At 36.2% G+C, this 15,130-nt stretch overlaps 1 protein-coding gene across 4 annotated transcripts in view; it reads right to left on the reverse strand.

Annotated features, from left to right (window-relative positions):
- PHF14 (PHD finger protein 14) overlaps positions 1 to 15,130 on the reverse strand; it is a 164,097-nt gene that overhangs the window by 131,262 nt on the left and 17,705 nt on the right. For all 4 annotated transcript variants that reach the window (XM_048304706.1, XM_048304686.1, XM_048304696.1 and 1 more), the window contains exons 4-5: positions 14,550 to 14,694; positions 4,321 to 4,480 (exon numbers count right to left, since the gene is read on the reverse strand). In XM_048304706.1, coding sequence (XP_048160663.1) covers positions 4,321 to 4,480; positions 14,550 to 14,694 — 305 coding nt within the window. The remainder of the gene's footprint in view (positions 1 to 4,320; positions 4,481 to 14,549; positions 14,695 to 15,130) is intronic.

Consider the following 15,130-nt stretch of genomic DNA (forward strand, 5'->3'; position numbering starts at 1 on the left):
GGTCAAGACTGCTCTTTTTTTGTTAACTTAAAATATTCAAGAAAATGGCCTTTCAGTTGCAGAGACTGTAGCTAACACTTTGAACCTAGAAAGTCCCACATGACATGTAATACAACTAGGGATGTCAGACATAACTGAGCTGAAATACCCTGTTTGAGCCTCAGCAAGTGTGTTAATTCAGCACTTTACAATCTTCCCAGTCATTACTGTTTTAACAGTAAATGTATCACTAGTGAAGACTAAAACTCTCTTCTGTTCTAATCAAATAATAGAATCTACTCCCTGCATTCAAGATGACTTATGATGATGTGAGAAACACTTCCTCCCTTGTCTCTTTTACCAGGGATTCAGTACAGACCTGTTACCACTTGCTTAAATCCACATGCGCGCTGCTGTACTCTTTTTTCCAATCTTCTACCACTTTTCAGCCTATCTCTTCTCCCTCCTCTTTCCTTTTTAGGTCAATTAAAAAAATTCAGAGCAATAACATCCTGGGTTCAAGTGCACTTAGAACAGCTACTGTTATTAACTAGCTCCTTACAGATGAGAGAAATACTGAAGCTCATGGTTATACTATTCAGGAGCTCCATGTAGTCCTGGTTTCCCAAAGCAGCACACTTCTCATCAATGGTCCTTAGACCTACAATGCTTTATCACTCAGATTTATTAAGTTTCATGTTATTCATGGATCATATATCCAAAGAGAAATTCCAAAAAAGCAAAATACGAAAGGTTCAGTAGCAAGCTCAAAAATACATCTGTATTTCAGCCTTTACAAAGAAAACAATCATCTTTCAATAAACAAAATTGGTGGACAGACTATTTACTTACCATTTTCCCCCAAAACAGTCCAAGACATTAACTGGGTAACAGAAAAATCCCAGTAACAGTAAGAAACTACTTAAAAGCCATTAAATCACTTCATTCCGTAAGAAATTTCTCAGTAAATCTAACAAGCCACAACACTGACTGACCCATTGTGTCATATCTGGTAAGACTCCTTTCACTTCTGTATTTAAAAACAAGTTTTTATCCTATGGTTAAATCACTCAGGTTTGAGATGCTAGGTAGTAAATTCCCTTTAAAACATATAAATTTAAAACAATCAGAATAATGTATATCCCAAATACACATTTATATGCAAGAACTGCATTGCTTTGCCTCCACAAATTTTACTACTGCTCTTCACATCCACAAAATTATTTGGTCCCAGCACTGTAACTATTGGAAGATGTAAAGAAAATTTAAAGATGAGTTACAACTTTGTCTTTAAATAATGTAGTACAAATAAGACAGCCTGTTAGCTGCCAGAGAACAAGCTGAGATACTCAAGTGTTCTGCCAAACTTCTTGCTACTCAGAAAGGGAGTAAAGCTCATCACTGGTTTTATTACAGCATAAACACTCTAGTATGCCAGCACAACCCCCTAACTTAATACAATGTAAAAAAAAAAAAAGACTATTTTCATTAGTATGTGAAAAGTACATCCCCACAAAACCAGTGGAGGAACAAGATATCCCTGCAGGGAAGCAATGGAGCACCAGGCACCACCTCTGCCCTTCCATGCTGTATCCGGGAGTGGCAATAGCTTGGCCTAAATCACTACCACACTTTAATAAAATGTTCCTCTACTAAAAAAAGCATAGGTAGGTATGTGCTTAAATATGCATTTTGGTAAACATTATGATTTACTAAAGTAAATACCTCATTGACATAAGCATATTGTACTTGTTTTCAAAAGGAAATTTAAAAAATTTTTAGAAGAAAAATACCACACAAAATAAATGAGACCTGTAACCTTGAGATAAATAGACTGCTTGTTTGTAAATAAAAAACATCTGAATTCTGTAAGGCTTCTTTTCCATACTCTTCCTTTAATTTAAGGTGTGTAATATAGAACAAATCTTTATAAACAGAAGCTACATATCTTCACAATTATTCTTAACAAAAATCCAAGGTTCTGGTTGGAGATTTTTGATAGTAAGTTTTAATACAGCCTACTAAACGTACCCTCCAAAGTTCACTATAATGATACACATCTTCTACAAGCAGCTGCTTTCTCAATTTAATTTGCACAGTTTTTTCATGCTCCACTGGTGTATTTAATGCTGCTGCACTCTGTAGGAGTTTATCTATGATAAACCCAACAGCTGGCTGCTTGCTTCATACTGACCTTCTCAAAATGTTTTAGTACATGTCACCCAAGTATTGCAGTATCACAGATTTAAACTGCCATTTCAGTGTGAGTGGCACACAAGTGCCTCATTTCTTGAACCACCTATATGCGAACTCAGACCTGAATCGTTATTAAAAAACATACACAAGTCAGTCAAGTTCACAGCTGAAGCAGCTTCAGCTGCTTTTAGTACCAGCTCTAAATATTTTCCTGCTCATTTATTTAGCTGCACATGTTTTAGAAGCTTGTAATTAAGACAAATTGGGTAATCAAAGAAGAATAATCTTCCTTGTTACTCTACCATCCATTTAGCTTGCAGCAATGATGACAGATGTTGATTAGGAAAGAAGAAAAACTCCATACTGAAACAAGGACAGAATGTGTATTTTTGGATAATAGCATTTTGAGAAGTAAAATTTCATAAATTCACATTTATACTTGTGAAACTGAGAGATTAATGTGAAAAGGCTTCTGCTGAGAAATTAAGCACCTCATTATTCTAATGATTCACCTTTCATGTAGAAAGAAATTATTCCAATTTGATTATGAAGAGAAACTGACTAGGTTTGGCTTGTGTAATTTCTAGCACTGATGTATATGAAGAATTTATTTTTAAAAGGTGGTAAGGGCATGAAGAGCAATGGTGAATTAAAGGAATCTGTTACTCAGTAGTCTCTTCCTGCTAATATGTCAAGAAAAGCACTGAATTGGATTGCAGTTTACTGAGTATAATGAAAACATAATAGACACTGCCCCAAGACTCTACAGTGCCTCCCTACCCCTGAGAATTCAAATTCATAAACAAATAATAAAAAGAGAGCACAGGAATTTTCACATATTAGTAATGTGAATTAGTAAATTGCAATTAGTATTTGTTTTTTTCTAGTACATAATCTCTTCATCTGGGAGAACAAACTTATCCAGGACAGCAATATCACATTGTCTAGCAAGTAAAGACACAACAACAATAATAAATTATTGTGATAACGCCCACTGTCAGCAAGGCAGGCATATGCCTCTGCACAGACAACCTATGTAACAAAGAAAATACCTCCAGGTTAACCAAAAGCATACCACCATTTTACAAGAAGAATTTTAAACAATTATTAAAATGTTGACTATAGTTTCTACTAGGATAAAGGGGAAGTCATATATATAGGGCTTAAATTGTTTGTAGAACACAAGAATAAAAAGGTTGAAATAAAATTTGCCAGGTGATATCAAGTCTCACATTTCTTGTTACACAATTGACTTTTACTCTTTAAAAAAAGTGTTTTTCTTGCATATAGAAGCATTATCATTAAAACAGAAAACAACTGAAAAAGCACAAGTTGCTTAGCTCTGTAAAAGCTTTATAAGGAAGATGCACATACACTCTTGAATCTACAACAGACCCGACACAAGGATCTGAACCCTAGAAGTATTAAAAGAGCACTGCTACCTCCAATGGTCAAAATTATTCACTACAAATCTTGACTCACTTGTGTAACTTGTTTTTTAAAAGCTTATGACAAGCCCACCACATGAAAGCTTTGCTTATTACCACACACCTGCAATTTATACAACCATAGGGTGTAGGGGAAAAACCTTAATTTTCATGGTCTATTTAAAAAAAAAAAACAAACAACAAAAAACAACAAAAAAAAAACCCTATGCAGCAAAAACCAGTAAAATTAAGCACAAATCAGACATCACTGATAATCTAGTTTTTGCCTTTTGTATAGATAATTAGTTATCATTAATATTTACATCTCAATTTATTTTCCAAATGTGACAGGAATTGAAGACATCACGAGAATTAATCTGCTTATTCTCAAATTAGACCTGAATGCAATCCTAAAAAGAAGCGAAGAATATTCTCAAAAATCAATAATATAATCTTTATAATTCAAAATACTCATAATATACCAGGTCTGTCTGAATACCTTTAGCACACCTTCAATATAATTTTGTTATGCTACTTTTTCCTATTACCTGGCATTACTGACCCAGTAAAGAACTAAAAAACTTGTAGTTTTCCTTCCACTTACACCATACTTGAAAGTCAATAGACTTGAGCAGAGTCTTTACAAAGTATAGGAAAAAACCCAATCTATTAAATGTAAGAGGATGTCAAATTTAAAACATCACTTATTCAGTCTTACCTGCCTGCATCAGTCTCCTTGAAGATCCCATCCTGGTTGGGACACAATTCACAGCTAGGAGTGACACCACATTTGCATGCATCACAAAACCAAGGCTCTGTGGAATTTTCTGAAGCTGAACTCATGATAGAGTCACTCTCTCCATCAACACCATAGCAACCTACACACAGGATAAATGCGAGATCAATATAAGAAGAGACAAGTGTAGCAGCAGACACTTCTCAGTTGAGTTTAGAAGGAAACACACACACATACAGATTCAGGGGAACAATATGAGAGAAATACTGAGATACCCAAGAAAGCTTACGTTTTTGAAACTATAATTGTTAGTGCAAAATTCACATTTTAAAGAGTTTTATTCTAAAAAGTCATCTGTTTTATGTGATTGTCTTAGATTACAACTGTAAAACAAGAAGAAAAAGACTGTTTTACTTTATTTTTCTAGCCATACTTGGTGTTCTTTCAGACTATCCGTTAGGAAGGAAAGTAAGAAAACAAGACTTGAAGCAACCAAAGATTAAAAAAAAACCTCAATGCATTACGCATTTTTTTTTTCAAGAAATGTATTTCAAGATAAATGCAACAAGCTCTTCTCCCTGAAAATGAACATTTTTTGGAGGGAAGGGGAGAGTGTTTGGGTTTTCTTCTAGAGGTTCATTATCTCAGTAGAATCCAGTCAACAAATACGCACTCCACTTTTCTACTTTGCATTCAGCATGCAAATCAACTAAAAAGAATATACACACGAAATAAAAAACACTATTTACCTACTTTTTGAGTTGCAGGACTGACCTTAAGAACCCTTGTGCAACTCCAAAACCAAAGTATAATTTGTGGAGCACAAACTGACAATTCTGAGACACCACATTGGTGATTGATGAAATATACATATATTTTTTAAGCACTCTCATTTGTACCTGCTTTGAAGTAATGGCTAGGCTCAATCATTCAGTTTCTCCATTCCTCTTCAGTACAACTAAGGGTATTCTTTATGACTGATAGGTGCCTATGCATGCTTAATTACCACAAATTTAGGAAAACAGTGTCTTTAAAGTGATTTGTTATTTAAATTTTGCACAAGAGCAAGAATTGTACTGGTTACTACTGCAAATGAAAAAAAGGAAAATCCTAACACTAATCACCACAAAACTGTTTTTTTTCATATCCCACCACACTTTGAACATTTAGCTGCTATTTAGTAAGAGAAAAAATATTTAATTGTCAACACTTAAAACGCAGTAGAGACTTTACTAAAAAATTAAATTCATCTATTTATCAAATACAGCAATCAAGTCAAAATCTGTGCTTCCAGAGCAGTAAAATTACTCAATTCTGCAATTAAATAGCAACATCATCTTTTACTTTGTTTCATTACCCACTGGCTGTAATAAAATAACAACAGTACTCCAACTCCCCTTGCGACAGAAGCAGAGGTCTGCATAACACACTGAAACTACATTCAGGAAATAAGCAACGCTGCAGGAACCACTTAAGAAATGTAGTCTTCCATTACAGAATGAACCTTATCAATAAGAATTAAAATAAGATGGCAAAATGTTTCTTTTCATTATAAAAAGCATCTTAGAATGAAAGGACAAGTAATGTGCAGAAGCACACTCACAGACAAATTTCATTAGGGATATACAAGATCATATAGCTCATGCATAGGGTAACTTCATCTTCCTTATAATGTGGTACCAGCTTTAAGGCAGCACTCCACAGAGTAATTTTTTCTTAATTCTAATAACATGATTTTGAATACATGCCAGCAAATCTCATTTTCAGCAATAGCACTAATGTACAAACACATGGCCCATTGATATCATAGAGCTGATGAATTATTAACCTTTTGGTAATTCCTTCAGACTTCTAAACATATTAACACTTTCTTAAAAGTACTTACCAAAAGTTTCTTAACATTACAGATGCTGTAATACTGCTCTCAATCCACATGGCAAAATAAACTCAGTTTCTTTCAAACACTGATGCTTCTTCACCAATTGAAAGTAATTAGACTTGCTTTTCTAGCCTAAGTGCCACCAGTATACTAAAATAAGAATAATGACTTTCCCAAACTGTCCTACCTTCATTCTGAAATAGTTGCTTTCTTATACTTATCACTCATATATACCTGATTGGTTTTTATCCTTCCTCCCAGAAAATGACACAAATGCGCTGCAATTATTTCCATCCTTATCACATGTGTTGGCATTAAACATTATTTCTGTAACAATACAAATATAGCTCCTTTTCCAAAGTGGGGGAAAAAAAAAAAAAAAAAAAAAAAAAAAGAGGTCCATATTTTTAACCCAATTTTTTACCGCAATTTGTATATAAATCTTAATGACAGCTTTAAAGAGTTTAAGATCTCTGACAGACAAGGAGGCATTCACTCTTTTCCTCAACTGGCATTTAGCAAAAGCTAAACACCACACTTACACCCAGCAGAAGGGGTGGTCTTTAGCTGGAGAAAACAGACCAGATTATTATTAATCATTGCTGACAAAAACATCAAAACAATCTGGTCCACCACAGAGCTGAAGAAATCCAGCCTGTAAGACTGTAAGACTGCTGCTGACCTGGTGTACACTGCCAAATAAAGCTACTGAATCAAAGCTGCAATACAAAACCTTGCTGGATATGAAGCCAGGTTTCAGAGAAGGGCCAATTTCAGTATGCTCCAAAGTCTAAAACAATTACCTCTTTAAAGATACCATTTTAGCATCCTTAAAAATGCTGAGTACAACAAAGGTTCAACCTATTACTGCCTGCCTTCTTTTGCTATGCTGAAAGAATTTTTTTGTTCCAGTTAACAAAAATTTTAAAACCCCTTATCTTTAGGACTTCAAAATGCATAGATAAGCAAATACAAAGCTGCTACTTGGTAAACCATTCCATCCTAGTATTAAGTGGCTACACTGAAGATCAATTTAAAGTTGCTCAATCCAACTGTTCTGTACGAATTATTGGGAATTGCTGGTGTTGGAACAGAAAGCAACCTAAGGGCTCATTTAGTAAAAGCATCAGGAGGTAATCTTTAGGTTCCCTCTAAAAGTACAAGTGCACAGATAGTGTGACTACTTAAGGCCTGAAAGGACAACAGGGGGAAGGATACAGAACCTGTAAAGGACATGTCTGGCTCCAGCTATTATTACTAACCTATTTGGCATTAAGTCAACCATCTGCCCCTTTGACTGGAAAACACAGTGAAGAAAATAAAATAACTTTTAAACACTTTCCTGAAAAAGCACGCTGCCTTTCCTTAACATTCACAAAAATTCTGAAGTCTGGGTCTTCAGAATACCCGTAAGAGCTCCTTTTGAACTTGTTGGGGAAGATGAAACAGGAAAGCCTTATAAATATGATTGCCTGACAAAAGATTTTGGGAATATGAAAACTACAGGCGACATCGAAATGAAAGCCACTTTTGAAATACCAAATCTTAGTTACTGAACAACTGGAAAACAATGGTATGGCCGACTGAAGGTAATCCCCTCTTGATTGAACAATACCCTCTGCTTGCAGGCAGGTCCAAGGGTCAGAGCAGACCCTACTAGCTCAGCAGAAGGGGTCCAAAGAGTAGTTTTTAGAAGTTAAGATGTAACACTCTATGGTAATATAAGAACTCTTATAGGCTGTATGTAAATGCCATAGGATTTGTATCTTGTATTAGATTGGTTAGTGACAATTAGAATATTCAGTACAGAAGATGATTTATTGTATTGTAACCAAGACTTCACCATTCCTCTCTTACTCTTCGCACACTCTCACTCTCTCTCTTACTCTTACACACTCTTACTCTCTCTTCACACACACTTCTTCACTCTCATTCTTCTTGCTCTCTCTCTCTCTCTTACCCGCTTACTCTCTTGCTCTCTTGGGCCTGCTCAGAGCTGCCAGCTGCAGCTCTAAGCAGTGCCCCTATACCCACGCCCTTTGCAATAAACCGCATGTTCCAAGATCTGACTATAGAGATCTCTCGTCACCGTCCGTCCCGACCGTCCAGCCCACCAAAGTACCTACAGTCTGGCGCCCCTCGTGATTGCCGAACCCACACCCAGAACCTACATGAACTAAAGTTCATTAAATCCTCATGTTTGTATATTCTTAGACTACTACATCATAACTCCACTTCTGACACCTCCTTGAACACCATTAACACTAAACAATAAAAATAGTTTAGTATAATACTAACCTGTGGTGGCCAGTGAACCTACATTACAAGGGACAGAGAGTGCTCAGTAAGACAAGTCCCTCGTACCACAAGAACCACTTAGGTTAGGGTGACCAGAAAGGCTTCTCCCAGGATGCTTGTTCTGTCATGTTCATCTACCCCAGTTTGGGTTCCCCGGTTGGCTGTCAGCCTCTACCCCTCCTCACTCCCCCAGAGCTTCCCCATTGGTCTCCGGTCCCTAGTCCTGCCTTTTCCCCGCCCCCGGATAAAACCCTGGTTTGCCACTGTTCTCTTGTCTTTGCCCCTGAATCTCCAGCAGAGTAGAAGCAGTAAACGCTCCTGCTGGAACTCGTGCAAAGGCCCTTCCCATCTCTTTGCGACCGACGTTTACTGAAGCTGGCCGTGTGCTGCATGCATGTGAGCACAGAGCCGGACTGGGACAGTAATACTAACCTATGAATTTAAACACATGAAATTCCAGAAGGTAAAATTTTCACAACACTTACTGTTCCATCAATGGCATCTGTATATTACAATTACAGCCAAGTTATCTGTTGAATGTATGTCATTATATACAGAAGACAACCTTTTTTATTCCCTGATTTTGAAGTCATTTTACTCTGTCAACAGCTTATATTTTCATGTGATTGTCAATAAAAAGAAATTGTACACACTTCAAAATAATGCCATTAAAATAATTGTTCTGAAATGCATACCACTGACAGAAACAGGAATAGAGACCTAATTTTTGTCTTGGCTGCATCCGGTCCTCTGTTTCTCTGGGAAGGTAATTTTTTGCCAAAGAGGATATCTGCATACACCAACTACATCTACATATACTTTGAAACATGAACTTTCTGGTAAACTCTGTGTCTGCAAAATTAAATGCTGTGAGATCACAGTATTTAAACTATGCTTCATTCAATTCTTCATTGGACCAACAGTTTAAAATAAATACATTAATAATTTCATGCATCATAAATTCAGAACAGTATTTTTATTTAGTAAATGGAGAGTACTAAAGTACATGATTTTGAAAAATGGATTTTTATACCAGACAGCAGCAGACCACAGTAAGGGGCAAAATTAAAATGCAAAAGTGTTTTACTACACTGTAGAGCATATGGCAACTACACTATTGCTTTTAGCAAGAGAAGTTTTATTCTCTGATATACACATCAAAGTACAGTAAGAAACAAAGACAGGAGATGGAAAAGAAACTGCTCAAAAAATGCAGAACTTTCCCATTTAACTCACAGCAACTAACCCAAGGGCAACAACTGGCAAGCGGACTACCTGCACTTGTGGCAAATGATAGGATGTGTGCCAGACATTTTCTTCAGACACACTGCAATCAAGATGTCAAAAAAACTGACAACACAGTTGGGGGTGTTCTGCTATTACAAGATCTTAGCACAAACGCATTTATCCAAAATGACAGACTGGTGTCTAAAGAAGACTTTTATAAAAAGAAATGACAATTATCTTCATACAGAAGTAAAAATTCTAAAAAGCAACAGTACAAATTCAGTAAGAAATAATTTTTTCTCTTTTTTTGGGGGGGGAAAAGAGACGATGTGACAGGATAGGTTGATATGCAAAATGAGAACACACTTTTAATTGATGGACATGAACTAATTACAGGCTTTTCAAACTAGTAGATGAATGCATTGTGTAAGAGTGGGTATTAAATTAGCATTACATGTATGCTACTTATGCAGTTTAAAGGCAGTTAAAATTTGAACCAGTTATTTACACCCCTAAGAATAGATTTTTGGACACATATCTGCAGTGCAAAGACAGCTTTTGGACAAGTGATGCAGGCTGTGTAGGTGATATGAACATCACACAGCAAACAGTTGTATTAGAAAGTAAAATTAATTTCTCACAATCTCAAAACTCGTCAATAAGTCAAGTAAAGGTATTTATTAAGGGCCCATGACTTTAGGTCTGAATGAAAATTCCCCTCTAACTCTTGGCCATGTTGCTGTTTCCACATGAGCTCTGGCAGACTTGCTCCTAGATGAGTTATCACCTCCTTTTTTCCATGGAAGACCTTATGTAACAGCTCATTAATGCAAGCAAGCAATCCAACAGGAAGACAAGTCACAACTGAACAAGCAGCTGCTGCACCAGGTCCTCAAAAGGAAAAGGTGGTAGAAGGTTTGACTCAGAACACTATTTTCTCAGCTAATGAATAACTTCACATTAAAACAGAGGTGGCTGTCATAGAAAAATCTGTTCCAGTCACCAGAAAGGTTCTGTGGTAGACAGAAACTTCCACTTGAACAGAACACCAAGGCATAAGTCAAGGGTGTTAGACCCCCTCCCTGTGAAGCAAAACAGTTTCTGTAATAATCAACAAGGAGAAGGAGAAAACAAGGTCTTCAGGGGAAGAACAATCAAATTGTCAGTATCATCATTATGTGGGACCCTGGGTGGGACACCAGTAGGGTGTGAAAGGAGTGCACTCCTTCCAAATAATTGTTTACCTTGCTACAGAGAAGAAGAGAAAACATGCTCATTCATAATACCACTTGATATTGCATATAAAAACTAGGAAGGAAACCTCTGTGATATTCCAGCAGCTTGCTTTGGGCATTTAGGAATAACTGGCTTTGATTCTAGGGAAAAGGCAACTGTTAAGAATCAAAATCAGACTGCAGGAAATGGGCATACTACTAAATGCAGGTAAACGTCATTGCATATTTATGAATTTTATCCAATTCATAAATAGGAGCCTCTTCATTCAATACTGTGTTCTGAAAAATTCAAAAGCTCAAATATTAGAACTAATTTCAGGACACAGCATGATATCCACAGCCACGGCAACCTACCTACTAAAGGAAACATGAAAAAATAAAACAAATTCTTGGATTTCACTGTATTTACAAAACAGACTCACTCATTACTGGAACTTATTTTTCAAACTACCAAGCAGCTATGTATAAGAGTACAAAGGACTATAAATACAGTCTATGTCTATGATCTGGGTATACATTTACAAAGTACAGATCAAAGCCAATGCCATTAAGAGTAAATCTTGCTTCTATTAACATTAAAAAAATAATTCTCAAGGTTGCAAGCCATGTTTATATGATTAGACAGTAATTACCTTTTCAACTACTTTTCAATCTATTTTGGAAATCAGCCAAGTTGAATGATTAGGCAAACAGGACCAAAAGGTAACTGTTGCACTGCATTTTGGTTTTGACTGCAACTTCTAATGATAGGTTGTCTTCATGTATTACTTGTGCATTCAGAAGTAAATAGTCAGTCAGTGAGCACTGGGCAGGAGTGCAGAAATCTCCAAGTCACATATATGTATGTGCATATATAAGATCAGTGAATCAAACTAAAGCTTCAAAGGTTACAATTCTTTTATAGCTCTTCAGGTTTTGGCTTGGGTGGAGTTAATTTTCTTCATAGTGGCTAGTGTGTGGCTATGTTTTGGATTTGTGCTAAACACAGTGATGATAATAAAGAGTTGTTTTTATTATTGCTGAGCCGGGCATACACAGAGTCAAGGCCTCTTCTATTTTCCCTACTACCACAGCAGTGAGGAAGTTGGGGGTGCATGGGAGGCTGGGAGAAGACACAGCCAGGACAAGTGACCCCAACTGACCATAGGGATATTCCAGACCATCTGACATCATGCTCAATATACAAATTTGAGGGGAAGATGGAGGAACAGGGAAATGCTTAGGGTGATGGCATTTGACTTCCCAAGCAATCGTTACACTGTTCTCCTGGAGATGGCTGAACACCTGCCTGACTATGGGAAGCTACAAATTAATTCTTTGCTTTGCTTGTGTGTGTGGTTTTTGCTTTCCCTATTAAACTGTCTTTAACTCAACTCACAAGTTTTCCAGCTTTTTCCCTTCTCATTCTCTCCCCATCCTGCTGGTAGGGAAGTGAACGAGTGGCCATGTTTGGCTTGGTGGCTGGCAGGGGTTAAACCACAGCAATAATATTTTTATTTGCTGCAAGCAATTATTTAAACAAATTACTGAAAAAAGCTCAGATTTAAAATAGCACCTGCCCTTACTTATCATTAGAAAATATCAAAGTACAGAAACAAACACAACAAAATAAATGTCCATTTCTACTTGAAACTATATTCATACATATCTAGTAATGAAACATACACATAAAATGTCAAGTAAAACTCCGAATTGTTCAGCTTCAAATTGTTGCTGTGGAAATTTGCATTTTTATCACAGTCATCAATTACTTTCACATACACAGCTTGCTTGTTTTCCTCTAAGAATTCACCTATTCAAACAGAACCTCACAACTGCTTTGTATACACTTCCAAGTATTTATTATTAAAATTAATTGCAAAGAGCTAACTAAACACTCAACCACAAGTGTGAAAAATTAACCAACATCTATAGTCAATTACCTGGTACACACTGTAGAACTTACCAGAAGAAACTAACAAATTAAATCTTCTGAATTAATCTATTTTACTTTGTCGCAATGACAATAAAAGAAACATACACACTGTACTCTTTGTATCAGTGGGACTACAGGGAATCTTTGCTGGGAACACTGTAAAAAGAGTAGCAGCCATTACTTTTAAACAGATTTAGAACTACTAAAATTCAAGTGACTTTTGAACTATGGAACTACTTTCCTGTAGAGGAAAGCCAGCTATAATCTTCCTTTTGTAGGGACAAAAGTTTAGTAAACTAAGCGAAGTGAGGAAGTGATCTTTTGGGGATTTTTAAAGCACTCCTCTTAAATAAAAAACAGATTTGCCATCATTTCATTCCAAAGTGGCAGACGATCATTTTCCTATCACAATCATTCTTCACTTTAGCAATCATTACAATCATTAAATAAATCTTCCAGAAGAATCTTCAGGGAGCTCCAGAGCTTTAGAATTTGGATGTTTTGACTGGATGTAATGTTCGGGGAATTCTCAAACATGCATTTATAACTATCAGCAAAAGACACTTTTTTTGTTCCTCATGAGTTAATATTAGACTATGCTAGGGAAAGAAGAAGATCTATCAAGATTCTATAAAACTTTTAGATAGTTACTGCATCCCAAATCAGATATATTCTGCACATTACTTTTCAAAAACTTCATGGATACAGAGGAAGGAGATCTGCGAGACACATAAATTTAGCAGCCTAACAGTTATAGTAGGCAATAAGACCTGTCTAATGCCCTCAAAGGCACGTGGAGTGTGATTCAGCTCATCATAAATTAGGTCAACTAAACTTCTCTCTAAGCAACAATTGACAGACATTATGGATCAGTTCTTCAAAAGACCACAACAGGTTCAAGAGTTGAAAGTACACATGGACACATAATATAAGGCACCTGACCCACAGGACAGAAATTCTATCCTTAGTTTCCTAAGTGATTTCAAGGGAAGAACTGAATACATCCTAGTGCATGAAAAATACTGTTTTGAAACAGTTCTCAATCTAGTATGAGAAATCCGACGCGTGAGCATGGAATTTATAAAACCACTTCCTACCTAGAAGGACATGCTAAACAGCTCAAAAAATTTTTAAATTAAGGGAGTCACATAACTTAAATAAATGCCTTGTACACTTCTGTAGAATGAAAGCCTATTTCACTTATAAATAAATGCATGGAGTATACCTTTCTTCTTCCCCTTCTCTCTGCCATTTTGGTACAACAAAAATATAGGTGAAATAACCTTCCCTTTTAGAAGGTATCCTATTCTCATTATCTTATATCCCAATTAGGCAATCAAATTAATATACTGAACTAGGTAAGATATAGGTAAGATATAGAATATCCTAAAGCCCTGAAAATACAGTGTTTAGCTCCAATATTTGCAGACTGTCATTCACTGTATTAGTATCTGTAGACTACATCCCATCCCACAGGTTCTTGTATTTGCTTTGCTAAAGCAGAAGATGGGTGTTACACCACTAAAAAAGATCAATGTAGCATTACAAAAACATACCCCCAGCATTGAAAGGTTTTGTTTGAAGAACACGAGTCAAAATGTTATTAAAAGCAAAGCATATGCTTTCCTCCTGCAATGAGAATGAAGGGTTGTATTACCTTCATGCACTGTTATTCCACAGTTGTCACACTGGATTATTTCATCAGCATCTTCACTGTTATCTCCAAGACAAACGCAACAAATCAAAATATGGTCCATTTTCTGGGAACTCCAATTTTGAGACTTCTCAAGGATCAGTGAGTCCTAATATTGAAAAATGAAGACACATTGATTATGCCAGGAACTTCAATTTTATTTAAAGCAAACAGAAGATCTGTTAATTGCTCAATTTTTCAACAATCAAAAAACCATGGAACATTATTTTCACAAGGCTAAAAGCTTCTTTGTGGTCAAAATGCTCAAACATTTCATCCCTGAATGCAAGAGCTGGGATGCATGGATCTCAATGCAACCTATAGACCTGTTAAGATCCAAAGGTCAGCGGAGAGCTATTTCCTCAGACAGAAACATATGTCTTTGAACCATTTATATTCTACAAAAAGGAATACCTAAGACACCATTTAAAATCAAAATTTAAAAAAAGGCCAAAGGTGACATTCAAATGTTCCAGCATTCAGAAAAACTGCTTCATCTTGTTAAAATTAAAAAAATCTCATGCATCTGAGAAATCCAAGAATAC

Source organism: Corvus hawaiiensis, chromosome 1, assembly GCF_020740725.1.
Source record: "Corvus hawaiiensis isolate bCorHaw1 chromosome 1, bCorHaw1.pri.cur, whole genome shotgun sequence".
In the NCBI taxonomy this organism is placed as follows: domain Eukaryota; kingdom Metazoa; phylum Chordata; class Aves; order Passeriformes; family Corvidae; genus Corvus; species Corvus hawaiiensis.